Source organism: Suricata suricatta, chromosome X (genome assembly GCF_006229205.1).
Source record: "Suricata suricatta isolate VVHF042 chromosome X, meerkat_22Aug2017_6uvM2_HiC, whole genome shotgun sequence".
Classification (NCBI taxonomy): Eukaryota; Metazoa; Chordata; class Mammalia; order Carnivora; family Herpestidae; genus Suricata; species Suricata suricatta.
In genome coordinates, this window is record NC_043717.1 from 110,095,772 (window position 1) to 110,121,754 (window position 25,983).

Consider the following 25,983-nt stretch of genomic DNA (forward strand, 5'->3'; position numbering starts at 1 on the left):
CAGAACAAGTGGAAAGACTGTGAAACAACATTTGGCCTCCTGGGCCGCACATGTGGCCTCTGTTCATCCTGCCCGTGATTTTCTCGTTGCTTTGCAAAGAGGCATATCCTTTTAGGCTTTGAATCGACTTAGGTCAGTCAGTGACACCAGCCTTCCCTTACTTTGTTTTTGTTTCTAGCTCATTGTCTGCTGTTGGGAGCAAACACAATCCTCTGTCAAAGATTTACGTCTTGAAGGATAAGCGTCTTGCCCATAAATAACTGCTGAAGGGCCTTGAAGGAGTGTGAGACTCCTCAAAGAAAGTTCTTTAGGCTTATCTCATGTTTAGAGACAGACTCTTGTTAGGGAATCCCTCCCTTGTAGGGATTTATTTGTTCCTGTTACTGACTCCTGTCCTCTCTTCCCGATAAGAAAGATCCTTTCCAGAGCATGTCTTTACTTCAAGGACCATAAACTAGGTCATTGGTAAAGAAAAAAGTGGAATCACCTATGGTATATAAGACACTGCCTTCCTTAGTAAAGTGCGGTATTACCACCACTCACGTTGTCTTCTTTCTTATAGATACTGCGCCGACACCAAGCCCGTACTCAGAGACCCTTAGACTGAGGTGTGAGGGCTGGTCCCCCACAGGCCTTGAGCTCTCGGTGGAAAGAGCCCAGCTCTGTCCTCCCCAGCCATCCAAGAGGCCAGTGGCTGGTGACACGCTCTCCAGACAGGGAGTCAGAAGGGGCTGCCCCGGGAACCTCTCACCTGTGTTCTAAACCCCGGCTACCATGGGACCTTCTGTGGGCAACCAGGTCCCGACCCAGCTCAGTCCCAAGGGCCTCAGGACTTGGCAAACTTGGGAGCCTTGAAATTTGGGAGGCGACTGGTTAAGTGGCCCTGGACGGAAAGGTGCCCAGATGGGGTGGGGGGCCCTGGGAGAGGTGGTCCATACCTCCAGCCTTGTCTCTGTGAGCCTGGACACACAGTAAAAGAGCAGGTGCTTATTTCAAAAAGTCTTTTAATTGTTCAAAATAGCACAAAACGACATCGCACTATGGTACTATTGAATCACGGGGTTACTCTACAATCGGTGAACGGGTGTACTGTTCTCAGAGACAAGAGAGAGATCAGAGGGCGCTCGAGAGAGAGGGGACAGAGGGAACGACGGGACCAGGCGAGTGGGCTCCAAGATGACGGACTAAACGTGACAGTTTCCACAGCGAAATCTACTATAATACAACGAACCAGAGGCCCCCGAAGGTGCGAGCCAGCGGCAGGGGTGTGCGGAGGCCAGGCCCCTCGCTGCAACCGCGTCTCCAGGGTGGAGATGGGGGGAGGTCCGAAGGGACCGGCTGCTCGCCCCAACTCGCACACGCAGTCTGCTCGTAGGCCTGGCTCAGCGCCCGAAGCCCAGGTGTGGGGCTGAAAGCCGGGTTGCCAGCCGCACCGGGCAGAGCCCCGAGCTGCGTGGGTCTGGCCCTAGGAGGACAGCCACGGCCCCGCAAGCTTGTGGAGCCAGTGGCTGGTACTGACAGCCTGCCTCTCGCCCAGGCTCCCTCCCAGGTGATGCAGCACCCCTCCCCACCCAGGCTGCCTCGGAGACCGAGCTGCCCTCCATCTGCCTACCGCACTGCTTTGGACACCGCTTCTCGTGGAGACGCCTGCCGCAGGGAGAGGTGGCTGAGGGGGTAGCCAGTCCAAGCCAGTTATGCCAAAGAGGGGGCCTGGGGGCCTGGGGGCCTGGGGCAGAGAGCAGCAGAGGGAAGCCAGGATCTGCTCCTCCTCCAGTCAAGGTCAGTCCTACAAGTGTAGAACAAACACCCGTGGGGGGTGAGCTTCTGTCTCAGAGGCCTGGGGACAGGCAAAGGGGCATATGGCAGGGGCCAGCAAGAGAATATCAGGCCACACGGCGGTCACGCCTACAGGGGAGTGTCCACACCTCTCCTGCCCTGGCCGCCCCCAGCTTTTCTTCCAGAAAGATCCCTGCCAAGGCTTAGCCAAAGAGAAAAAAGTAAAAGTTTAAGAAAAAAGAAAGATACACATTCTGTACACAACTAACAACAAAAAAAGGGACAAAACCCCACACGCTAAGGCTAAAATTACAATACAAATGTTAACTGCATCAATTCCAACTTAAAAAAAAAAATACAACGAATGCAGCAGTTGGTGGTGTGCCCCGCCCCCGACCTAGGGGCCAAAGCCAGGCTGGCTGGGGGCCGCCCCGCTGCCGGGAGCCGGAGTCCGGGCGCTTGCGCGAACACCGCTCGGGCTGCCTCGGCCGCCGCAGGCTCCCGCTTCCCCGCTCTCTTCTCGCGTTCTAGCTCTCTGCCCAGAAGAGGGAAGGGGAGAGGGGAGAGGGGCGGAGCACGCAGGCCACAGGCCCCCGCCAAGTCACCCCGAGAAGTCACCGGGCTGACGGGGCTGGACGAAGCTCAAGCACGGGCCGCGAGGCGGTGGCAATCACAAGGGTCACAGGTAAAACGGAAGCAGATGGGCGCCTGGGGCGCCAGCGGTCTTCTCGGGCGGGCAGGGGGCAGCGGCGTCCTCCTCCCGCCTCCAGCCCCTCCCTCCACCAAGGTGAGATGCTGCAAGAGGCCAGGGCACTCCCACTCTCGCCGTCTCTTCCTCATCTGAAGTCTGCGCAGCGCCCATCGAGGGCCCCGGCATGGCGGGTGGGGGGGAGGGCACTGCCGCAGGACCGGCTCGCTGCTCTTCCAGATCTGGGTTCTGCCTCCACCGCAACGATGAGAAAATGTGCTTTCTCGAGATTATAGTAAAAACAGAGAGAGAATGAGTGGCGGCCAGTGGCTCCTGAGGATGAAGTGTGAGCACTGTGTGGGTGGGGTGGGTGGGCCCTGGCGGGTGGCGTTCCTGAAGCAAAAGGGGGTCTGGCGAAGAATCCAGGAGCAGGGAGCTGCCTCTCACTGACCATCGGCCTTAGACTTCTTTGGAGCGGATTTCCTTGGAAGAAGAAAAAAAGAAAGAGGAAAATGCATCAGCGCGGGTGCCATGGGTGCTGAGAGACCGCGGGTGGGACTCGAACCTCTCGGGCGGGACCTGGTAGGTCACTCCCAGTTAGCGCTCCCCAGTCCTAAGGAAGAGAAGAGCCGTGCCACTTCTGCTGCCCCTTCCTCCCGGCAGTGGTACACCCCCAGCCTTAGAAGGTTCTGGAGAGGGGCTTCCTGCTTACATTTCCGGAGAGGACATGGGCCGCTTGCTGGCTGGCTTGGCACCAGAGCTGTCCTTACTGGTTTCTGAAGGGAAAGACGGCACGGTGAGCAGCTCGGCGCCATGCGCACGCAGGGCGGCCCACGGGCCGAGTGCTCCACAGGGGGGAGCCCCTCGGGCTGCGTGCGCCACTCCCCTCGGTGGCCCTAGGCTCAGTCCCCAAGGCCCTCCCTGTCCTCCCTCATCAGCCTCATGGGAACCAGGGCCTCCACTCCCTACCCTGCCGTCCAGGCCCGGGCCTCCCCCCCGCAACCCCCCCCCGTGCCTCCTACTCTGAGTTCTTGTAGCCCCTGTCTCACCTCAAGCAGCCCCAGATGGGGCCCGGTCGCCCCACCTCCCCAGGACTCCTCCCTAGACCCTGGGCTGCCTTCCTCGAATCCAACACTACAGAGCCCCGAAGCCCGGCTGAGGAGCCCGACCGCCGCCACGCACCTTGCAACCACCTCACTTGGGTGGCGGGGCCGTAGCCCTTCTCGTTGCGGGCGGCGATGCGGAAGATGATGGCGGGCTTGGTGGTGTAGTCGATGTGGGCATTGGAGAGGCTGGAGGACTGCACCAGGCAGGAGGGGCTGGGCCCGCAGTACACCCGCATGAAGGCCAGCTGCGCCGGGGTGGCGCTCTTGGGCTCGCCGCCGGCCTGCGAGCTCTGGATGGCCAGGTACACCGAGTACTCAATGATCTTGCCAGAGGTCACGGACGGCGGCTCCCAAGTGAGGTGAGCGCCATCTGGACTCTAGAGGCAAGGGGGGGCAGAGGTTAAGCCATGCTGTCTTTGGCCTTTAGAACGTTCTCTCACTCTGCCCGTCAGGGAACAGAGGAGTGAGAACACGTCACAGCTTCCAGAGCTTACTGCCCATAGCTCACCCCACTTGCCGACACAATGGAGGAGCTGCCTCGCAGCACACGCAAGGAGCTTGCGGGACGTGGCCTTGTCTGCCCCAACTCGGAGGGCAGCCTGATGTGATGACATCCACCTGCTCTGCCACCTAACATGCGACTTGGCACTTAGCCTCTTGGTGCCTCAGTTTCTTCATCAGATCCCAGACCTCCCCACAATGCTGAATGATTAGATTAAAAACTACAACAAAAAACCGCGTTAAACGTGGCATGTGACAGACCCACACTGAACACGAGCTGCCATGTTAGAGAGAAGAACGAGCGGGGACAGGAAGGAATTTGCCCCTGCACCCCCGACCTGGCAGACTGCCCACCTCCCAGGGCCCCTGCTGAGTCACCCCACGGGGCCCAGCACAGAAGGGGGCGCTCTTTGCGCAGACTCAGGCTAGGCCCACGCTACTGCAGGCAGGCAGGGGACGAGCCAGGGTCGGGCCACCCCACGGCCAGACTCACTTTGCTGATTTTAATGGCACAAGGGGCCCCTGGGAAACCAGGCAGACATGTCTTGAAGGCCGAGATCTCACTGAAGGGCCCCCGGCCGCAGGCGTTGACCCCGGCGACGCGGAACTTGTAGGCTGTGCCCGGCTGCAGCTCCTGTTTCTTCAGCTGGCTGTAGTCGGGGACGGCGCCCGAGTCGTCCTGCGTCGGAAAGAGGCCGGAAGAGCAGGGAGAGAGAGAAGAAAGGCACATGAACCCTGCCGTTGAGCCTGCAGTCCTGGGGTAGGGCTCTGGGGCCAGCGGAGCAGCATCCCGCCTTGGGGACGACGCGGACCCGGGTGGAGGGCGCAGACGGGGGAAGCTTTGGTGGCAGTGGTGGGAGGGAGCCGAGCCTGCACTCCTCTGCTGCTCCAAGTGACACAGGAAAAGTATGTGGAGAAGGCTCTAGACCTGGTTGTTCTCAGGGCCGGTCCCGAGCCTCAACACCTGTCTCACGGCCAGAATCCACCCCGCCAAGGGCATCGGCTCCCAGAAAAACTCACGTCGGAGGGGACAGCATCGTCTGGTGGCAGGAAATAGTGTGTCACCATTACGTTGGTGCCCTTAACGACACCCACATCGAACCACTGGTTCTCCTTCTTCACCGGGGCCTTGCTGGGCGGGGGTGGCAAGTCTGGCTTCTGCGAGAGGAGGAGGGGAGCTCACACCTGCAGCCTTGGGGGCCCAGCGGCCGCACCCCCTGAAACCCCATCGTCCAAGACTCACCACACCCAGGGACTCAATGCCATTGGCCACTTCGGTCAGGGTAGCCGCCGCCTGCAGTTTTGCGGGGCTGGCTACCACGACCGGCTGGGGGGCCACAAATGTGTTGGACGGAGCCAAGCCTGCGAGGAAAGAAAACATCATCAGGCACGGCCCTAGAGACCTGGCCCCCTGGGGGGGGGGGGCAGAGTTCGAGGTGCCCTGCCCTCGGGCCACACCACACTGCTCAGCTCCCCCGCAGGCCCGCGGGCCCTTCTCCCCGGGGTGGGAGACCCGTGCGCGGCCGGGCGGGACCCCGCTTACTCTCGGTGGCCGTGGAGGGCAGCAGGGCCACGGTGCTGGGCACGGCGGCGGCCAGCTCGTTGAGGCAGTTGCTCTCAATGGCCGGGTCGTTGAGGCTGTCAGCGGGCGCCAGGGCCTCGGTGGGAAGGTGGTGCTGCTGGACCTGCGCCTCCTGCAGCTGCTGCTGCTGCTGCACCAGCGCAGCCAGCTCCTGCTGCGTCAGCACGATGGGGATGGTGGTGGCCTGGCCCTCCTGGCCCTCGGCTGCCAGGTGGCCCAGCTCAGCCTGCGTCACGGCTGCGGCCGCCTCAGATGTGTCCATGGGTTCCCCAGTGCCTGCTCCGGGGTGGAGAGAAACGCTACTCAAGAAGAGCGCCGGCCAGGGGTGGCCCACAGCCGGCTTCCTGCTGCCACTCACTGCTGTCCTTGACTCGAGCCCCCTGGGGGGGAGGGGAGTCCGATGGCCGCAGGCCTGCAGACCTTGTTTCCAGGCCTTTCCCGGCCCAGCCCACCTGCCATGCCGGTCCTCCCCGTCACGTTGGACTTGGCTGCCCTGCTCGGAACTCAGGCTCCTCTCCCCAGGCCGCCCGTCACTGCGGCCATCCAGCTGGGGCTGTCAGCGGGAAGGCTCCAGAACCCTGTGTCTCTGCTCCTTTCGAGGGGTCCATCTCCCCCTTGGGGCTCCCGTCTGGCCTCAACTGAAGATGGAGTGACGAGCTGCCCCCCGCCCCCCAGCACCTACCCATGACGGCCTGCTGTGCAGCCTGGAGCACTGCCTGGATGGCCAGGGCCTGGGCTTCTTCGGTGGCTGCGGCCTGGGCAGCAGCTTCAGCGGCAGCAGTGACCGCCAGCTCCTCAGGGGTGAGCCCCGTCACCATGAGGGTGGTGGTGCCTGCCTGGGCCTCGGCCATCAGCTCTTGAGGAAGCGACAGCTGATCTACTTCAGACTGCGTGGGTGGGGGCGGCTGGACCACCACCGTGGCCACCACGGCAGAGCTGGCGGGCTCCTGGCCTGAAGATGGGTCCCCTGTACCACTCAGATCCACGGCGGCTTGGAGTTCAGGGGTCTGGGAGGCTGACAGGACCTCAGCGGACTCCCCCATCAGGGACGTGGAGGCGGGCTGCAGGAGCTGCCGCGGCGGAAGCTGCTGGCGGGGCCCTGGCGAGGCCTGGAGTTCCTCTGGGGGCTGCAGGATGTCAACAGCAGAGAAGGGCATGTCAGAAGTTTCTGTGTTGGCTATGGTCACTGTTACCATGGCCAGGATGGGGACTTTGGTGGTCAGCAGCAGAGAAGGGCATGTCAGAAGTTTCTGTGTTGGCTATGGTCACTGTTACCATGGCCAGGATGGGGACTTTGGTGGTCAGAGCCCCTGGGGTAGCCTCAGTCATTGATGAAATCTTCTAGAAAGGGAGTGAAGCCCCCATTAGCGGGGAAGAGAGTGGCCAGAACCAGGCAACCTTCATCGTTCCCTGCACACCTCGACTTTCACGCTCCATGAGCCAGCATGACCCCACTCAACGAAGAGGGACAGCAGGTGACCCAGCAATAGAGGGTGCAGCAAAGAGAGAGACCCTTGGGACCTGCTGGCCGATTTTCACCCATCCTCGGAGAGGACAATCTAGCCAAAGGGGTGCCCAGGCTCCCACTGTGTCACTCTTCCAGGTCACAGCCAAACGACAAGCCATGGGAAACAGCGAAGGAAACGGCAGCGTCTGCAAGACTTGAGGGCCTGGGCGCTGCCTCCTGCCCTATAGAGCCCCAGGCAGCCCTTTTATGGTCCGCAGGAGGGCGAGGTGCGGCAGCGTGCTCGGTGCAAGAGCGACACCTGGTGTCCAACTCCGGAACAGCACAGGCCACAGGTGCCATGAGCAGCAGAGAGAAGGGGACCCTCCTGGGGCTCTTACCGGTACCGAGGGGCCAGGGACCGGGGTGGACTGTGTCACAGTGGTCACAGCCCGCGTCAGCATGGAGGACACAGTTGTTGTGACGGCACTGGAGCTGGTGATGTTTACGCTGTCGCCCTGGGTGCTCTCCACCTCTCCCTGGTCACTGGCAGCTGGTGGGGGATCTGCAGAGGAGGGGGGCAAGCAGAGAGAAGGGTGACAATCACTAGGCCAGCAGGGACCTGTGGGGGTGGGAAGGCAGGTCAGCAGGACCCCAAGGGCCTTGACCTGGCTTTGTCCCCAGAGGACATGGTCACCTGGAGGATCCTACTCTCTACTGGGAAACTAAGCCACAAGAAATCAAAGTACTGGCCTCTGGGTAAGGAAACCTCTCAATTCCCACCTCCCTCAGCCTCCGAGCCCTGGGATCCAGGACACCATGGACACGAAGCTGGCGGCCTTCACTCACCTTGGTTTGAGCTCATGTTTGAGGTGACAGTGGTGGCTGTGTGTGTGGTGCCTGTCTCGTGCGTCTCGCAGGGAGGGTTGGAACACACCCTCTGCGTTGGGAAAGGAGCCAGCAACGAAGCAGCAGCCTGGGGGACGATGGAGGGCGGTGCCGCCATCTCCAAGCCGGACTCCACGGGGAGCAAGGCGCCCACGCCGACAGACATGGTGGTACCAGTGGACGTGGTCTGATGTGTCTCACAGGGGCGGCCGGTGGGGGGCTGCTGCCCGCCCTCAGGCTGGCCCACACCCCCGTTGGATGTCGCTGTAGTGGGCGTGTGGGTGGTGCCCGTCTCGTGGGTCTCGCATGGCGGGTTGGAGCAGACCCGCTGGGCGCTGCCGGCATTCGAGGTAGTGGCGGTGTGGGTGGTGCCCGTGTCATGGGTCTCGCATGGCGGGTCGGAGCAGAGTTGGCTCACGGTGGCCGAGGGGCACAGCAGCGCCTCCAGGGCTGTCACAGTCACGGCGCCGCTAGCTGAACTCTCATACGCAAGTGTGGGGGTCCCCCGTGCGTCGCCAGGCTCCCCTGAACCCATGGCGGAGCGGACCGTGGTTGGGGTGTTGGTCGTGTGGGTGTGATGAACCTCTAGCTGGCGCCCCACGGATACCAGCTGACTCAAGCTGGCCATGGGGCTGTCCTGGCCACTGGGGACGCTGGGTCTGCCCTGGCCACTCACGTGAGCCAGCTGCACAAAGGTGGCACCGCGGCCACCGGCCTCCACGGCCAGGCCTGGCCCAAGGAGCGGGCTGGCCGAGCACGGGGCCCCGGTGGCCAGCACGGTCATGGTGGTGCCGGTCACGCCAATCTGGCGGGTTTGACACGAGGCCTTGACAGAGCCCTGGGCCCCCTCGGACGCGCCGGCGGCTAGGCTGACCCGGACCACAGCAGGAGCAGTGCCGGCCATGCAGGCACGCCGGATGTCTCGCTGCTGGCCGGCGCCGATGCTCGACACGGCGGTGGTGGCGGTGCTGGTGGTGCCAGTCTCGTGGGTCTCGCACGGCGGGTTGGAGCAGCCGTGCTGCCCGGCCATGTTGGATGTGGCGGTGGTGGCCGTGTGGGTGGTGCCCGTCTCATGGGTCTCACACGGCGGGTTGGAGCAGACGCGAACCACACTGCCATTCTGCTGCCCCACTGTCGAAGCCACGAGAGAGGCGGCCGCCTCCTGTCTGTCACAAACAAACTGCACTTGGGTGGGCTGCGGCTGCCCCCCGAGGTTAGCCACAACGGTGGTGGTGGCCGTGTTGGTGGTACCCGTCTCGTGGGTCTCACAGGGCGGGTTGGAGCAGACCAGCGTCACAGTGCCCGGCTGCACGTCACCCTGGCCTGAATCGGCGATGGTGACTGTGGCCGTGGGCTGTTCTGTGGTAGGCGAGGCCAGAATGGACACAGGGAGGTCATGCACAGGCTGGGCCTCAACTCCACTGGGCGCCGTGATGAGAGTCACCTGGGTGGGCTGGGAGACGGGCTGTGGAAGACACCCGATGGGAAGTTAGCTCCAGAACATCCCGTCTGCCTGTCCGTCCCATCGTTCCATAGTGTAACCCGTGCTGCTGGGACCCCCAACTCTGCTCCTAGAGAAAGAGCCCTCCCTGGTGAATGCAGAACCCGCCTGCCCTCTGGCCCCCAGACGCGGACTTGCTCAGGGCCTGGGGAAGGAGACACGGCTCCGCCTCAAAGGCTGTGCGGGCGGGAGGCTGGAGCCCCCCTTGGTCAGGGAGGGAGTCCTGCTAACTGTGCGCCACACAAAGGCGAGCACAGAGCCTTCGCCATTTCCACAAGTTCAGCTTGAGACGCACGAAGAGAAGAAAATTGCTACGTGCTCGGGAAGGAGATTTGCCGCATGCTCTATCACGAGAGAAACCGCCCAGTGTTCAATAATCAGAATCGCCCTAGACCTGACATCTCAATACGACATACTATTAGATGGTTACTAAGAATCCCGTGGCAGAGCAGGGAAGTGTGCCCCGGGCTCCGTGTGGGTGAGGGAGAGGACCTGGCACAGTGCCCCCACATGAACGCCAGAAGCCTCGAGCTGCGGCTCATCCGCATCCACGTGGAGTCACAGACATGGGCCCTCCACCCTCCTGGGGCCCATGCTCTCCAGCCGCCCTACCTGCATGGTGATGGTGGGGGTGGTGAGCCCACCAGCAGCCGTCAGCGTGGTCTGTGCAGCCGACACGGTGATGGCAGTGGGGTTGATCACTTGGCTCGAGAGAGTGGCGATGGTGCCCAAGGTGGTGATGGGAGTGGCCAGGGAGGCACTGGTGCTGTGGCCCCCAGCTCCCGCAAGGCTGGTGGAGACAGTGCCTGTCACAGTGCCGAGAGTCGTGACGCCTAAGGGCAGGAAGGGGGCAGGGGTGGGGTAAGGCCAGTGGCGGGCACCTCCTCCCTTCCGGCAGCTCTCCTCTGGCGGGGCCGGGGCACTGGGAGCCCCATGGTACGCCCCAAGGGAACAGAGGGCTGGCAGAGGGCACCTGCACCCTCCCTAGCCCTCCTATGGGGAGGCAGGCCCAGCCTACAGGCTACGCACCTGTGGTGCCCTTCACAACCAACGTGGTGACGGCTGGCTTGACGGCAGAGACAGTGACGGGGGTGACCAGGCGGACACCCCCCATGGGCACGGTGCGGAGGATGGTGCCCGGCTGTCCGGGGGCCCCCTTTAGCACCACCTGGAATGCCAGAGGAAAGCGCCCCCACGTCACTCCCAGCCGGTCTAGGTCCTGTGCTGCCCCCCGCCAGGCTCTTCAGGACATGTGTGGCCTGCTGGGGTCCTAGGCTGGACACTGGGGTGAGGGGCGGACCCGGCATGCCTCACCTGGGTCACTCCTTGCTGCCCGTGGCCAGTGGCAATTTTAGGGACAGCTGTGATGATCTTGGCAGGCGCTCCAGTTCCCGAAGTCATCACTTTGGTAGTGATAATGGTGATTGGGGACTTGATGCCCTGACTGCTGGTCACACCTGGACGGGAGAGAAGGACAGCTTGGCCCTGGCGCTCCTCTCTTCTCCAGCGCCCACTTCCCACGGGCCCTCTTCCAAGCAGCTCCGCCTACCGCCCCTCACAGCAAACCGACTGCCAGATATAGCCACACCCTTGCCACCACCCTACAAACGTGCAACAAACAAGTGGCAAGGAGAGGAAGGGGAGAGAAAAAGCAGAACAAAAGCAAGAGCACGCCGCAGCCCGGCCTCCATCCGCCTGTCTGGCGTCAGCCTCCTGAAGCACCCCCTCGCCAGGGTACCGGGGAGGCCCCTACCTGTGGCGCCAGCCTGCGTGATGATGGCCGACATGGGGATGGTCTTGATGATGGTCGTCGTGCCTGGCTTGGTGGTGCTTGGCGACACGCTGCTGATGCCCAGGATGGTGGGCTTAGTCCCAGCCCCACTGGCCTGCGTGGTCGTGATGATGGTGGTGGGCTTGCCGTCCGCCGAGGTGACCAGCTTCAGGATGGTCCCCGCCGGCAGGGGTCCTTTGGTCTGCAAGAGGAAACCAGATGAGAGACTACTTAACAACCACAGCAACAAAGTTAGAAAGAGTGACTCGGTCAGTTAAGCATCCGACTCTTGATCTCAACTCAGGTCTTGATCTCAGGGTTGTGAGTGTAAGCCGAGCATCGGGCTCTGTGCTCGTGTGCTAGGCGTGAAGCCTACTTTAAAAAAAAAAACAAAAAACAAAAAACGTCTACACAAAAAATACGTCTCGAAAACAAAAATAGCTGAAGTAGAGCAAGGTGAGTAGACACCGCTGACTGCCACGATGGAAAATGTGACAGAAAGTCTGCTCTGGCTACTCTCTACTGGCGACCCAAGCAGCTCAGGGAATGTTCTGAAGACTCTGAGTGATTGGACCAAGCAGCAGGACTTTCTGCACCACACACGCTTGAGGGACCTTCTCCAGGAGGGGACAAAACTCCTTACTGTGGCCCGGAGCCCCCCCGCTGGTGCCCAGCAGCTCACCTGGATGATCTGAGTCACCGGGCCCGTAGATGCCTGGCCTGTGACCGCCGAAGTCTGAACTGGTTTGGTCTGAACCACTGACATTACTTTACCCAGGTTGGAGATCTGCAACAGAAAAGATGGAGGGAGCAAGGAGTGATCTGGAAACCAATCAAGAGCACGGCTTGGGTCGGGCCTGGCCCAGGCCCAGGGTGGCACCACAGGCCGATAGCCATCCCATGCAGCAGGGTGGCACCCATCACTCACCAGAGCACTGCCTCCTGGGACAGAGATGGGGCTCTTCACCAGGGTGATGGTCTTGGTGACTCCACCCACCACTGTGGTCACCACCTGGGCTTGCTGGGCCACCGTCACAGTCCCCGACTTGTGCACTGTGATGATGGGGCGCGTGGATGTGTTGGCAGCAGAGGAGACAGACGTCCCCACCTGGGCGGCTGCAGTCTTCAGCATTCGAGTGGCCGGGTTGCTCACCTTGAAGGGGTGACGACAGCCATGAGCGGGGCAGGGCAGGGCAAGGAGGCCCAGTCCCCACCCAGAGGGGCCTGAGGCAGCCCCCTGGGCTTTGCACCAACAGAGCGCATGGCCAGTCTCAGGCTGCCACGTCCCGAAGTTCCCGCTAGTTCCAAAGCCCGCGGCAAGTGGCAAGGCCGACGGCCCCACAGGGTAGGTCTGAGGCCCAGAGGGAGTGATGGCTATCTTAACGCCGTGCCTGGAAGCACCCAGCCCCAAGGCTGCCCCGGCTCAGAACTGGGCGCAAGAAATGCTCACCATGACAGGTGAGGAGGCCACCTTTACAGTAGCCGGGAGGGTGGTGGTGCCGGGTGTCACGGCCACGGTTTTGACGATGGTGGTGCCCGCTGGGACACTCAGCACAGTAGGCGCTGACGAGGGCGGGATCTTCTGGGTAGCGGCAGCCGCAGCTGCCAGGGCAGCCATGCCGCTCATCTGCGGGCTGCTGCCAATCACCTGCAGTGGGCACAGGGGGCGTGAGCCCACACACAGCGCGGGGACCAAGGTCGCCTTGCACCCTGCTCCAGACACTTCAGCAGAACCTATTGAGAGGCCCGGCCTGGCCCTGCCCAGGGAGCCTCAGTCCTGCCTGGCGTCCCTCCCAGCAGCACCTCGCGGCCTCAACTTGGCTCCTGCCACTGACCGGGTGCAGGGACCCAGACAGGAGTTTGCCAGAAACTCCCGGTACTTTGTGAAGACCACAGCGTTAGATACAGCTCTCTCTTCCCGGCCCTGGTTCCAGCCCTAGGTGCCTAGGTTCTCCCATCAGGCTTCCAAAGAAGTTCACACTTAAGACACCCTTTCCCAAACCAGACTCAGACAGCAGGAAAGTCCTTCTGAGGCATCAGCTTCATTTGTATTAACTGAGTAACAAGAGCTGGCCTCGCCGGCACCTCACAGCGCAGAAAAGCCCAAGCCGAATGGCACTAAGGCTGGGTGCCATCCATCACCAGGACGTCCCACCCCACCCAGCGGCTCCTCACCGTGCCCTGGGCACTCTGCGTCGGCACAACCATTCGCACGCCTGCAGGAAGGGAGGTCACAGTGACGGGGGCTTTCCCAGCCTGGCTGGCAGGTCGCATGGTGACCAGGGGGGTTCCTGTTGTAGCCTGAGGACCGGTGACTTTGAGAACAGCGGGGACGCCTGACGAGGGAAGGAGGTGGCCATCGGCAGAGGCCCAGGCCTCTGTCGTGTTCAGTGTGTGAATGCGAACTGCTTCTGGGACCTGCTGGCGCTTCACATCTGGTCCTTCCAGACACCCTCAGTGACTGTCCCCAAGAGCAGGCCCGAGCTTTTTCCTGGCCCCAGTACTCGGCCATAAGCCAGTGCCGACAACAGCCTCGATGTGCCGTCTTCAGCGGCCCTCTCGGGCACACGGCCTCCCAGCACGTAGCCCCTATACCCTCTGAAGTGCAAGGTCCCCCCTCCCCCCACTCACCTTGAGTCCTGGCCGCCGTGGGCACGGAGATTGAGCTGCCAGGTACCGTCGGCAAGACCTGGATGGCAGTGGTGGTCGGGGGCGCGGCAGCAGCCTGGGGCAGGAGCGTGATGCCTACCTGGGTAAGCGGCTGCACAGCAGGTGCGGCTGCTGCCGGGGCGGGGCTCTTGGGAGGGTTGGCGGGTACAGACGGGACCGGATTGGGCGTGGGGGAAGCGGCAGTAGCGGCTGTGGCGGGAAGGTCGTATTTCTGGAGCTGCAGAAGGTAACTGTCGGCTGTGGCCACGGCCCCCCAGCTCACCTCCAGGGAATTGGTGTTGGCTCGTACCAGCTGTACCCGGGCTGGGGGTGGTGGCTTTTCTGTAAGAGAGCACGTCCGGTGAGAAGGGGCCCGCGCCGGGCGGGGCCCATCCGCGGCTCAGCTGCGCCGTGGCGGGCCTGTGGCCCCGTGCGGCTGCCTCACCTGTCTCCAGGTACCACAGGTCCTTGCAGCAGACCTGGTTGTTCCAGGCCTTTCGATAGCCGTCACGCCCACTCCAAATGTACAGGCGGGTATTGATGGCTACGGCACAGTGGCCGGCTCGGGCCCGGGGAATATTGTCCTCCAGTGTGTCCATCAGGATGGTCTCCCAGGCCATGGTATCTGGGGATGGTGGGGGGGGGGGGGGGAGGTGAGCGAGGGGGGGCAAATGAACCCACCACCCCCCAGTGTCAGGGATGGGGAATCCAAACCAGGAAGTCACTAAAGAGCACTAAATTAAAAATGAACAAACGAACGAATGAAAAATAACTTGGTACGGCAAAAAGACCGTAAAAGATATAATTATAAACCACAAACTGGGAAAACTATTTGTAACGCACAGCCAAAGGTCTCACTTCTCGCACATCAAACAACACAAGAGTCTATGGTAGAAAAAGATGGGCAAAGAGGAACGCAAGCCATGGAAAAGGCGACAGGAGGAGCGACGGGAAAATACATACCCTCACTCAAAATTAGCGAAATGCAAACTTAAACCATAAGGCACCTGGCAATTTGATTCCCGTGCCTGCTGTGGTGGGGGCTCGAGGTGAGCTGGAGTGGGGTGCTGGGGGCCGGCCCGTGGGGAGGGCCGACCACCTATCGGACTTGGTGAAGAGCGGTTTGATGGTTGCCGAGCCGGCACTGCCAGGGGCCTCTACGCGGGCACAGCCCCTGTGCAGGATGGCATGGGGACATCCTTCGACAATGACCCTACCTCTAGGTAGGTTTTCACTCTTCGAATACACTTGCACGGAGGTGAGGACAGTGCAAGGATACTCACGGAGTAGCATCTGTAAGTTCAACACCTCGATAGCAATTCAAAAGAATGAGGCCGCTCGCCATGTGGGGATGGGACGGGACGGTCTCCGACACGGAGTAAAGCAAAAAGCCAGGTGTGGCGCGGCGCGGCGCCGCGAGAGCAGGCTGCCGTCGTGTTTGTTTATAAAGGAACCTACAGACGACGCTTGGACATGTAGAAAAGTCCCTGCAGGGGGGAGGAGAAGCTACCAGCACGCTGCCTTTGCAGGACAGGAGGCAGGAGGGAGGCTGTGCACGGATAAGCCTCTGTGCTTTCGATGGTGGGCCACGTATAGGAAAAGAGCCTACTCAAAAATGAAAGCAGGGAGCAGAGTGCTCGCACCAGTGGCCGCTTCTTGTGGACACGAGGGGCACGGGCCTTAGAAGCACACCCCACACAGCTCTCGGGACCGAGGAGGGCCAGCCTCCCGCAGCCCTCCACAGGCTACTCCGAGCCCGAGGAGGCCATACCCAGGTTGAGACAAGCCAGTGTGTTGGTACACTTCCACTCCTTCTCGTGTGTGGCCACTTTGACGTCATCCATGACGAGAGGCACCCAGCCACCAAACACGTACATTCTGGGACGAAGGAGGGAAGAGTAGGAGAGGGTTGTAGAGGAGGTGCCAAGCCAGAAGCCACTTCTTCCATCCAGAAAGTTCTAAACACGCTTGGTCCTCCAGCTCTCCCCAGGAGAGGCCCCCAGGACGCATGAAAGCTCTTAATGTCACCCTGTCCTTCTTGATGGCTCAGCCCTTACGAGACCTGTGTCACCTCCACCACGTGGAGCCATTATTCAAGCTCACCTAAAGCTCGCCTCGGTCCCTGTCATTCTCATATTCACTTTGGGACCCTGGCATTGACAAAGACACCCAGCTGCTGGTGGAGAGTATCTAGGACAGTCTGCGCCCCTCTACCCCGAATCTGTCTCGGTCTCCCAGGGCCGTAATGTAAAGACAGGGCTGCAGAAAGCCAGCCTGGCTGCAAAGAGGCCTCGGCAGGTCTTAGGAATTGCAGGAACAAAACCGAGCTCGGGGTGGGGGCGGGCCAGGAAGTCGAGAGCCAGCCGCTACTCACTTGTTTCCTATGGTTGTGGCTGAATGAAGACTCCGAGGAAGAGGTGCCACCCCGCTGAGACTGGGCTTGTTCCACGTCAGAGTCTCTGCACCGAGCAACAGGGGAGGAAGGGTCACCTACTCAGGCAGGGGAGGAGGGCGCAGCCCCCACAGGCATGGCACTCCACACCCTACCGTCAACGAGCGCACCAGCTCCCGGCCCCCTCTACCGTCCACACACGGGGTGCCAGGAATTTCGCTTGGGATCAACGGTTTCGAGTGCCGATGCCAACCCACGGGACAGGTGCCACCAGCCAGGTTCCCCCTCAGCCTGCCTTCAGGCCGAACGCCGGAGCTGCTTCCTACCACTCCTTACCCCCACCCGGCTTCCCAGCCCCAAGGAGCCCCTCGAGGTCTTATGGCCTCTCAACATCCCAGCTGTGACAGACCCAGCCCACCACAGACGAATTGAGGGGGCGGACGCTACCTCATCTAGAGAATCCCATCCTCGAAGGACCTTTGCTTCTCTCCCCTTGTCCTCCCACAGGACATTAGACCAACTCAGCTAACTGAGCCTCGCTCCTTCTTAAGAGCAGAGCCACAAGCTCGCCGCACACAGGCCCCCTCCCCACATGCCTGCCACCATGAGGAGGAGCAGCACGCTCGCTGTCCTGTGCCCGCCAGCCCATCTTACTACCCCGCGCCACTGGCCCAGTCTGCTAACTTTGCCCCAAGGCTCCCAGAATAGCCATAGGCACATCTTACCGATATCCAGGGTCCAGAGATCCCCCAGCCTGCAGCCACTCATCCCTCCATAGATCACCAGCTTGGACTTCTTGTTGTCTTTCTCAGTATAGACCACAGCAGTGTGGGACTCCCGGGGTGGAGGCAGGACGCCGTAAGTGATGGGGATGTCCCAGGCCACCACTCCGGAGCCCGGCCGCAATTCCAGGATGTATAAGTCATTCAGGTACCTGGAGAAGAAAGGTGAGTTCTGGCAATCGTGGACTTAGCACACCAGAGGCCTCAGCCCCTTCTAGGGGTGGACAGCAGACTCCCAGGCAGACAGAGGGGGCTGGGTCCACGTGAACTCCATGCTCCTCTACCCTCAGCGCTATGGAGGGGCTGCCAGAAGCTCCCAAGGTTGAGTGTGAGGGCAGTGGCAGGCTGCCTTGCACACAGAACTGGGCCCTTCACATGGGCCTCCCAGGGAAGAGGGGTGCTGGCTGGGACTACCTTCCCACCTCACGAAGCCGCCCCGCCACCAGCCTTGGAAGATACCAGCACAGTCTGCAGGTAGCAAAGGCTAGGAAGGAGAGCGCCAGCTCTAACTTGGCCTGAGGAGCAGAGACCGGCGCAAGGCAAGGTGGTTTTCTACCCACTGCCCCAGCCCTCCTGCCACGCGGCTTCCCCTGGGTGAGAGGTCCCAGAAAGCTCCCTCGAGGGCATCCAGCATCACCCTCTCATTTCACAGAGAGAAATGAACCTGGCACGGTGAGGCGGGCTGGCATGTGGTGAGGCACGCCCGCTCTCACGGGCTTCCACATGAAGAGGACAAAGCCTCACCTTGGAATGTTGTTCTTAGGGTCCTCGCTATCGTTGGCCAGACCCCCAAACAGGTAGCATTTGTTGCCCACAAGGGAGAAGCTGTGCCCAAGCCGAGGACAAGGAGGGGGTCCATTTTTGGGGGTCTTTGCTTTGAGTCTCTTCCATTCCCACCGGCTTGCCTGCAAAATCAACACTCAGGGATTTACTGGGGAACGAGCCGGCCACCGGGGGGCCTGGAGGCCCGGGACAGGGTGGGAAGGGTCCCGGCGGCCTCCCCTCCCCCGCTCACGGGGCGCTGCGGGCCGTTACCTGGAGCTCGTAGAGGTCGTTGCTGTACTTCCCGTACTCCACCATCCCGCCAAACACCAGCAGGCGGGTCCCGTCGCACACGAAGCCGTAAGCCGCACACCCAGGGGGGATGTCCCCTCTCACGGCCGGGATGAACCACTGGTTAGTCGCTGGGGAACAAAAGGAAGCAGAAGTCAGAATACCTTGGGGACTCCTAAGAACCAGAGCCCCCACTCCTCTCCCTCCCCAAATCCAGCAGGCTGCAAAACATGGTCCGAGAGAGGAGGAGCCAAGACAGCACCTCCTTCTCTTTACCGTACCCAGAGCCGGCCCTCTATCCAAACCATCTTCCAAGTCCCTTGCCTCAGAAGCCACCTTCAAACAACCTGCAACCATCTGGCTTCTCGTCAAGGTCATCTTACTAAGCAGGAAGTTCACTGACCAAGATAATTTACTAGCTTCTGGGAACATGGGCCCTGACTTCCTTCCCCGACTGCTCAGTGGATCATTGGAAAGCAAGGTCTAACAGCCAAAATACCCGCTCAGTGGCCCCGTGTGCCTCTTCCTGGGGGCACAGGACTGTACCTCAAAGTGGTTCAAAGAGTGATCGTGACCAGGCAGTGCCCTCCGTCCCTGCAGGTGCTGCTGGCAGGAGGCAGGCAGGTGAGGGAGGCCAATCCGGGCAGCCCAGCCTGCTGGCTGAGGAGAGCCAGGCAGGGCAAGACTCCATCTCGGCTGGTCTCCTAGGTGATGCTCCACACCACCCCTCCCCTCGTGCCACACCCACACCGATCTAGAACGTTCCTGAAATCCAGAAGTGGTGGCAGCAGCAGCTTTTGTGGCTGGCTGCACAGGGTTCCGCCAAATCCATCCCCTTTAACTGAGGGTGGGGTAGGGAGAGGCCACCAGCAAGGAAGAGGGTGACGAAGAGCCCTTTTCCACCCAGCACCCAGCTCCTGCCCTCACTTCACGCTAGGGTCCTGTTTTCAGCTCCCCAGACACCCACCACGCCAGGGCCTCCCAGAAGAGTCACAGGGCACACATCCTCCTCTTTTTGAGAGGTCCTTCTCCCTACACATTATTTATCGGACTATTACTACATGACATGTTACACTCTCTCCAAAAACCTCAAACTGAGTGCCAACTGCAAACCTGATTCTATGCCCCTAAACTGGTATTGGTCAAATGTGAGTGACTTGAGACCAAGGCACTGGAGCATGAAAGGGGCAGCCTTGGGAGTCCAAATGAGGGTCAGGAGAGTCCAATGGGGACAGCCTTAGGAGGCCCCGGCTGCTCCGCCGCTTCTCAGCCTCTCTGCACAGGCATGTACATGGTCACTGACACATCCTTCCCGCGCACTAGGCAACAGGTCCTTTGCTGGCACCCCGAGGCCTCGTGTGTGCACCGGCCGAAAGGTGTGTCTGGCCTCATCTAAAAGCACATCTGTAACCCCCAAGACAGTTACAGCCTTTCCTGAGGGGCGTGTGGTCCTGTCGCTTCCCCGCCGGCCCCCAACCTCAACAGGCCGGTGGGGTCACTCGGACTCCAGGCCACCCAGCACCACCCTGCTCCTCTGCCCGTCTCTGTCATTTTCCTGGTGCAGGTGCAGTGTTGCGCCGCCTGCTGTACACGCGTGTGCCCAGACCCCAGGTCCCAGCTCACTGCCTCATTGTCATTCCTGGTGCAAAAACAAACCAATAAAGGGCGCCTGGGTGGCTCAGTCGGTTAAGCCTCCGACTTCGGCTCAGGTCAGATCTCATGTTCGTGGGTTCGAGCCCCGCGTCAGGCTCTGTGCTGACAGCTAGCTCAGAGCTTGAAGCCTGCTTCCGGTTCTGTGTCTCCTTCTCTCTCTGCCCCTTCCCCTCTCATGCTCTGTCTCTCTCCGTATCAAAAATTAAAAAAAAAAAACAAAACCCAACAAAAAACCAATAAAAGCAGTAGCTTTCTGTGCTGAGGCAAACCACCCCTGCGCAAATTGGAAGAGACAGAGTTTCATCCAACTTACCAGGATAAAAAGCTGAAAGAAACTTGGGAGACTGCCTAGGCCAAGCTCCCTCGAGTGATGAAGGAACGGAACCCCAAGAGGGGAAGCAAAACAGACACGGACAAAAACCTTGTCACCAGCTTAAAAGTGACCACTAGGTGCCCACCAAGGGCCCCATGTACCACGGAGGCATCAGCTGCCCTCACTCAGCTGAGCACTCTCTTAGTTACTGCCCACAGCTATGGGGCCACCGTGTGGCCAGCAGTCAGCGCTGGAACAAAGCTACATGGCAAACAGGCCTGACCCATGGCTTTCCTATCCCACTCTCATCACTGACGCAGCTAGCCAGGCCGGAAATGACCTGGGACACCCCTCATCTAGAAGAAGCTGATCTTGTCCTAGAACATGGGGCAGGGGCCCCACATGCCCCAGGCGAGAGCAGTCTGTCAGACACTTTCGGGTATGAAGCCACAGCTGGGGTGCTGCCCTCGAGGTGGCACGGCTGCTGCCTGGAACGCACCAGCTGCTCTCGGTTGCCCCTTAGTCACGTGATCTGCAGCTCATCTAGGGGCATCTTGTAACCCCGGCCGCTGGGCCCCTGTTCTCCATTCGCTCTGGATCGTCAATGCTCACAGCTGGGGAGGGTGGTCTGAGGAGAGGAGGCCACCTGCACACAGGACGCTTCATAACCAGAAACGTGACTCCACCTTCTCTCTCAGCGAGCCTGCAACCGCAGCTTCTGTGTTTTATCAGCTGCCCCCACCCCTTTCCACCCTTGCCAAATCCATCTGTAGTTGCTCCCGTCAAGCTCTACGCATCGTCCCCTAGAGACCTGCACCCACGCAGTTGGGTAGACTGTCCAACAGTGGCCTGTTCTCTCGGTCGTGACCGGGCACTTCCTGTGCGGCACACGCAGCGCCAAGTGCGACAGGCACAGGGTAGACCGCTCCCACCCTCCAACTTCCAACCTAGTAGGAAAGCTGCCACGCCCTCCCCCTATGATGGGAAAAGCAGTGTGTGTGTACGGGGCTGGTCTGCACCAAGGCCAAGTCTTAGGAGCACAGAACAGGGCAATCCGGCAGAGGGGGCTTCTTAGAAAAGGTGACTTTGGAGCCAGGCGTTGAAGGGTGAACAGGATTTCCTGACAAATGAAACTAACAGGGCCAATCAGGAAGTGACTGCAAAAGCCAAGCAAGAAGAGGAGAGGTCCCAGAATGGAGGGGGAACAGATCTGAGACAAGTTTAACTTAGTGACCAGTTAGCTACAGGGACAGGAACAGGGAGGCATTTCAGAGGTGGCGGCCTGAACCTGTTAACTGAAGGAAGACACAGCCCAACTATGTCCAGGAAGAGCTGTGCTCCAGGCAGTCCCATGGGACCCTACCACGGGCTGGCAGGGTAACCCCAGACCCGTCACTTCCCCCTCTTAGACCCCAATTTCCGCGTGTGCAAAAACAAGAGAGTTCCACTAGATGTTTTCCAAGGTTCCTTCCAGCTGTAACAGTCACTGGACATTAAAGAACCACTGAGGCAGACCAGCCTTGGGCAGCTGCTTTGGTGACCGGCCACAGCCTCCCCTCGGTACCAGGTCCTCTCCATAATCCGATTTGCTAGCCTGAAGCGAAATCCCCCAAGGCCAAAGACAGTAGCCCAAGAACTCCCAAAGGCCCGTCGAGTATCCCACAGCCACCGTGGTAACGGCAGCCAAAGAGGAAGGACACGCTCTCTCACCGATGGGCGCACACCTGCTGGCCCCCAGCTATTCACACCCCCCCCATCACCAAGCTGATAAGTGCTCACTAGTGCCCCAAACTCATCCCCTGGAGCCACTGATCTCAGCAACAGGGAATGGGCCTCTCGTGGCACAGAAGGAACAGGGCGAACAGGGCAAGGAGACGCACGAGGAGGACTTGCCCTGCCCCGACTTAAACCGAAACGACGGCAAGCGGAAAGCCAAGTGGAAGGAGGGCAACATCTGGCCAGAGGGGAGCGCACAAGCCCCGCAGCTACCAGAACCCCAGACGGACAGTGAACGCCGGACAGGTTCCTGCTGCCTTCAGATAACGTGCGACACTCGGTGAGGACCGGGAGTCGGGTCTGCTGGCGACCCTCCTGAGAAGTCACCTAAGAAGTCAGTAAGGGCAGTTTCCAAAGTGCCAACGGGAGTAATGCAGGGCTGTGGCCCTTTGGAAGGCAAACTACCCTCTACTACAAGACACAGGCTTGCAGATGGGGAATGAATTCTTGCCAAAGTGGCCGGTTCATTTTCATAAACTAATGAATATGCAGAAGCCCCTGGAAGCAGTGGACTTTAGAGCTGATGGTAATTAGGCCCCTGTCCTACTTTCTAAAATTGTATTTCCCTGTTAAGGAGTCTGCTCCGAGCCTTGTGAGAATAAAGACAGTCCAAGGAGTTTAGAAGGTTCTGCTCAGGGTGACGGACTCTCTAAAAACAGCCCTGCCCCTCAGCCTCACCTTACCAGGCTAACGGTGGCCACCGCAGCTGGCTACGCTGGCAGGGAGCACCACCTACCCGCCCAGCCTCGCTGGAGGCAACAGGTGCTGAGAACCGGAATGCAAAGGGTCACCAGCAACCCACCAGCCTTTGAAAGTCAACTCGGTAGGGGCACCCTACAAGGTGCAGAGAAAACTGCACTCTCTGCCTCCGGAGAGGGGGAGGGGAGCACCCAGCCCTCACAGCTCTAATCACTTTCTCCCTTGGGCATCAGCTCCCAACCCCAGAGCACCCTCACAGGTGGGAGGTGGAGCCCACACTCAAGGAGCTGGTATTGCCAGGGCCCTGGGAAAGACAGGAGCTGGAGCAAATGGAGTCTGCTAGATGTGATGCCTGGGGAAAGAGCTGGAAAACAGCTCCCAGCCACCACCAATCCTAACCGTCCCCCTGCCGCAGAGGGGAGCTTCCTGAAAGACCACTGACAGGTGTGTGGGTGTGCAGGGCGAGCCTGCTCCCCCCGCCCGGCTTAGGCTCTCTCCCAGAACGCAGTGCACAGCAGGCCCACTGGCCTCAGGGAGAATGCCTAGCCCCTCCTTCAGAGCAAGACGAGGCGCTGCGAGCCAACCGCCCTTCAACAGGCAGCGGCTCGGTGTGCAAACGGGGCCAAGGGGCCACCACGGGCAAGAAGCTGCGGCCAAGTCGGAGACCTGGCAAGGACTCGAGGCAAGAGACGTACACCGCGTCTTTCTGTGTCCCAAGGAAGCCCCTTCCTCCCAATTACCAGCGCACTGGGATTGGGGGAGGTACGAACGTGGGCACGGCAGCCTCAGCCTCGGAGAAAGAGGCGAGATAAGGGCCCATCTAGCCCACTATGGGATTACTGGAATTCACCTCCTACACTGGAGGGCCCCAGATAAGAAAAGAAACAATCTGGAGAAAACACGGAGGAAACAAATGGCAAAAGGGGGAGGCAGCATTGCCGCCCTATCTGGAGGTGCCCAAGGCTCGAGCGCAAACCCCGAGACGGTTACCCAGCAGGGCACACAACCCCCCAGGTCGGGATTAGGGGGATCACCTCGGCCCCTAATCCGTAATCTAGAAGCTGTCATTTCTCCCGAAAAAGCATCAAAGATGAAGAAGAGCTGAGCAGGCGCAGGAGGAGGGAGGAAGGGGGTGGGACTCTGCCTGCGCCAAAGGGACGCATCAGCCAGCCCGGCGGGGTAACGGTGTCTGTCTCAAGTCAAAGCCGGCGACGCCCCCGCCTCCTCACTAACCGGACTGGATTTCTCTCGGAAAATGAAAAGCACCCCTCAAACACAGGAGGGGGGGAGGAAGAACGGGGAGAGAGCAGGAAAAAGCGCAGAAGCCGGGCTGACCAAAGGAACTCGGAACAGAGAGAGATCAGGGCGGAGGGAGAGGAGGCTGAAGGGAAGGGGAAGAGAAAGGAGGGAGGGAGGAGAGAAGGGATAGAGGGGGACGAGGAGGAGAGGAGGGAGGGAAGAGGGAAAGGGAGGAGATGGAGAGAGGGAGAGAAAGATCCCACGACCCGGCGGGCTTTGCACTCACCCGTGTTGTACACGTGCAGTTCGTCCACTATCCCCTCGTTGCCGCCGCCAAACACCACGATGAGTTCCTTGATGGCCACGGCTCGGTGGCCGTGGCGGGGCCGGGGCACCGGACCCGACCAGCCCACCACCCGCTTCCAGCGCGGCTGCAAGAGCACCGCTGGAGAGTTGGCGGGCGACACGGCTGAAGCCATAGTTACAGGAAAAGCCGCGGTGGGGAAAAGTCACCAAGCGGGAAAGGAGCCTCCCAGTTCCTGTCACACACACACACACACACACCCCTTTTCGTCTAAGGTAGCTCTCACGGAGAAGCGGTTCCTCACACAGCGGTGGACGATTCCATGGAGGCCGCCATCTTAACCACCCTCCCTCTCTTCGGCTCTTCCCCTTCTTCTACCTCACCCCGTCTCTTCAAGGGCCTCCCGAAACTTTCGAGCGCCTAGCCTCGAGAAGCTGGACGCCGCCGAGTCCCGCCGCCCTGACTACTCGCCCGGGCGCTCCCGCTTACAAGCTCGGGCGGGAGGCCCTGGGAGCCGCCATCTTGAGCCGCCTCTCTCTCCTCCCTTCCTCAGTCGTAGCCCTCCCCCGCCGGAAATGGCGGAGCCCCGGCCCGGTTCCCACACCCCCCAAGTCCCCTGCACTGGCCTGCTTCCGGGGCGGGTGGAAAGGAGCCACAAGCGCCGCGGTTGTCCCAGCCCCGCCGGCGCTCACACCACAATTGTGGGAGCCGCCATCTTGAGACCGTCCCGCTTCCCCGCCCAACGCTTAGTGCAGCCGCCGCTCCCGAAACAGCCACGACACTCGTAAAGGACAGAGGCGCGCCGGAGGCCAGTGGAACGAACTCGAATTCTCAGGGGCTGGTCGGAGACTCGCGCCGTACAGCTCGTGAGGTCTCGAACCTCTCCCCTGAGTCCGCCTCTGTTGCTCAGGCTGCGCCTGCCGCCCTGGGAGCCGCCATCTTGAGACTAACTCCCCCTTCCCCCCCTATTCTCTTCCTCCTGGGTCAGTTCTTCCACTGCAAACCAAACGCAAGGCAGCGTCCGATCCTCTCTTCCCTCTTTATGACTCCTTCCCACAGGAGCCGCTCCAAAAAGCCAGAGTTAGGCGCCGGAGTGGCAACTGTACGGCAGAAGGAGCGGTAACGGCAGGGCGCTCATGCCTCCTCCCTGGGAGCCGCCATCTTGTGTGAAGAAGTAACAACTAAACATGGCGGCAGCGGCAGTCGGGCGAGGGGGCGGAGTCGGGCGACGTCACTGTTTCCCCCCCCCCTCCCCGCCCTCCCCCGGCTTCTCTGAGCCAAGGCCTCTTAAAGGACCTCCGCGCGGCCCCGCGGCGAGGGCCCAGGTCCACCGCGCGCTTAGCTAGGGCTCGGACCGCCCTCAGGTCAGGCGCAGGCGCGCCCAGCCCCGCGGCCTCCCCCCTCCCCCCCCATTGCGCCCTCACGCCTCCGCCCTGGGAGCCGCCATCTTGCCACTTCCCTTCGCCCGGCCGTCCACGGGCGTCAATAGCGACTTTCAGCACAAAACAAAGATGGCGGTTGAGAAATCTGGTGAATGCCCGGATGAGAATGCCTCAAACGAGCGCGGCCCCGCCCCCTTGGGAACATTCCCCCGGGTTGCTTAAGGAACACACGCCCGAGGAGTTGCCTTTAACCAGCAGTGGGGACAGAGGATAGGCTGCTGGGAAAGGCCGACGGAAGACATTAGAGCTGTGGCTCGGGCAGGAGAGTGAACATGTTTCCGCTCCCTACACCCAGCGGCCGCGGGAGAAGAGGTCCAAGACCCGCCGCGGTGGGAGTCGGAGGCGGGGCGAGCAGGCGGTGACGCAGCCGGCTCCCAGGCTCGCCGGCCCCGCCCCCGGGCACCGCTGCCGCCGCCCGCGCTCT

At 60.9% G+C, this 25,983-nt stretch overlaps 1 protein-coding gene across 3 annotated transcripts; it reads right to left on the reverse strand.

Moving 5' to 3' along the window:
- Positions 1-987: 987 nt before the first annotated feature.
- On the reverse strand, positions 988-25,361 carry HCFC1 (host cell factor C1). 3 transcript variants are annotated; one of them, XM_029929416.1, is made up of 26 exons: positions 24,100-25,361; positions 18,116-18,264; positions 17,825-17,985; positions 17,024-17,232; positions 16,281-16,365; positions 15,678-15,784; positions 14,352-14,531; positions 13,889-14,248; positions 13,433-13,593; positions 12,708-12,905; positions 12,186-12,410; positions 11,940-12,044; positions 11,240-11,459; positions 10,801-10,943; positions 10,516-10,654; positions 10,099-10,319; positions 7,947-9,450; positions 7,499-7,662; positions 6,336-6,780; positions 5,615-5,932; positions 5,315-5,433; positions 5,092-5,229; positions 4,565-4,750; positions 3,647-3,947; positions 3,177-3,240; positions 988-2,947 (listed from the first exon to the last, which is right to left on the reverse strand). In XM_029929416.1, the coding sequence occupies exons 1-26, from the start codon at positions 24,290-24,292 to the stop codon at positions 2,908-2,910; spliced, it is 6,135 nt and encodes a 2,044-aa protein (XP_029785276.1). In that variant the 5' UTR covers positions 24,293-25,361; the 3' UTR covers positions 988-2,907. The 3 variants fall into 3 exon arrangements, with proteins under 3 accessions (XP_029785276.1, XP_029785277.1, XP_029785278.1); XM_029929417.1 differs by having other exon boundaries at positions 5,615-5,929; positions 24,100-25,360; XM_029929418.1 differs by lacking the exon at positions 24,100-25,361 and adding an exon at positions 18,680-19,840.
- Between the last annotated feature and the right edge of the window lie 622 nt (positions 25,362-25,983).

Coding starts and splice junctions, on each gene's coding strand:
- HCFC1 (XM_029929416.1), bottom strand. CDS start 24,292: ATGGCTTCAGCCGTGTCGCCCGCCAACTCTCCAGCGGTGCTCTTGCAG. Junction 14,249..14,351: donor CCTGTGGTACCTGGAGACAG/GTGAGGCAGCCG, acceptor GCTCTCTTACAG/AAAAGCCACCACCCCCAGCC. Junction 12,411..12,707: donor TGGCCTCCTCACCTGTCATG/GTGAGCATTTCT, acceptor CACCCCTTCAAG/GTGAGCAACCCGGCCACTCG.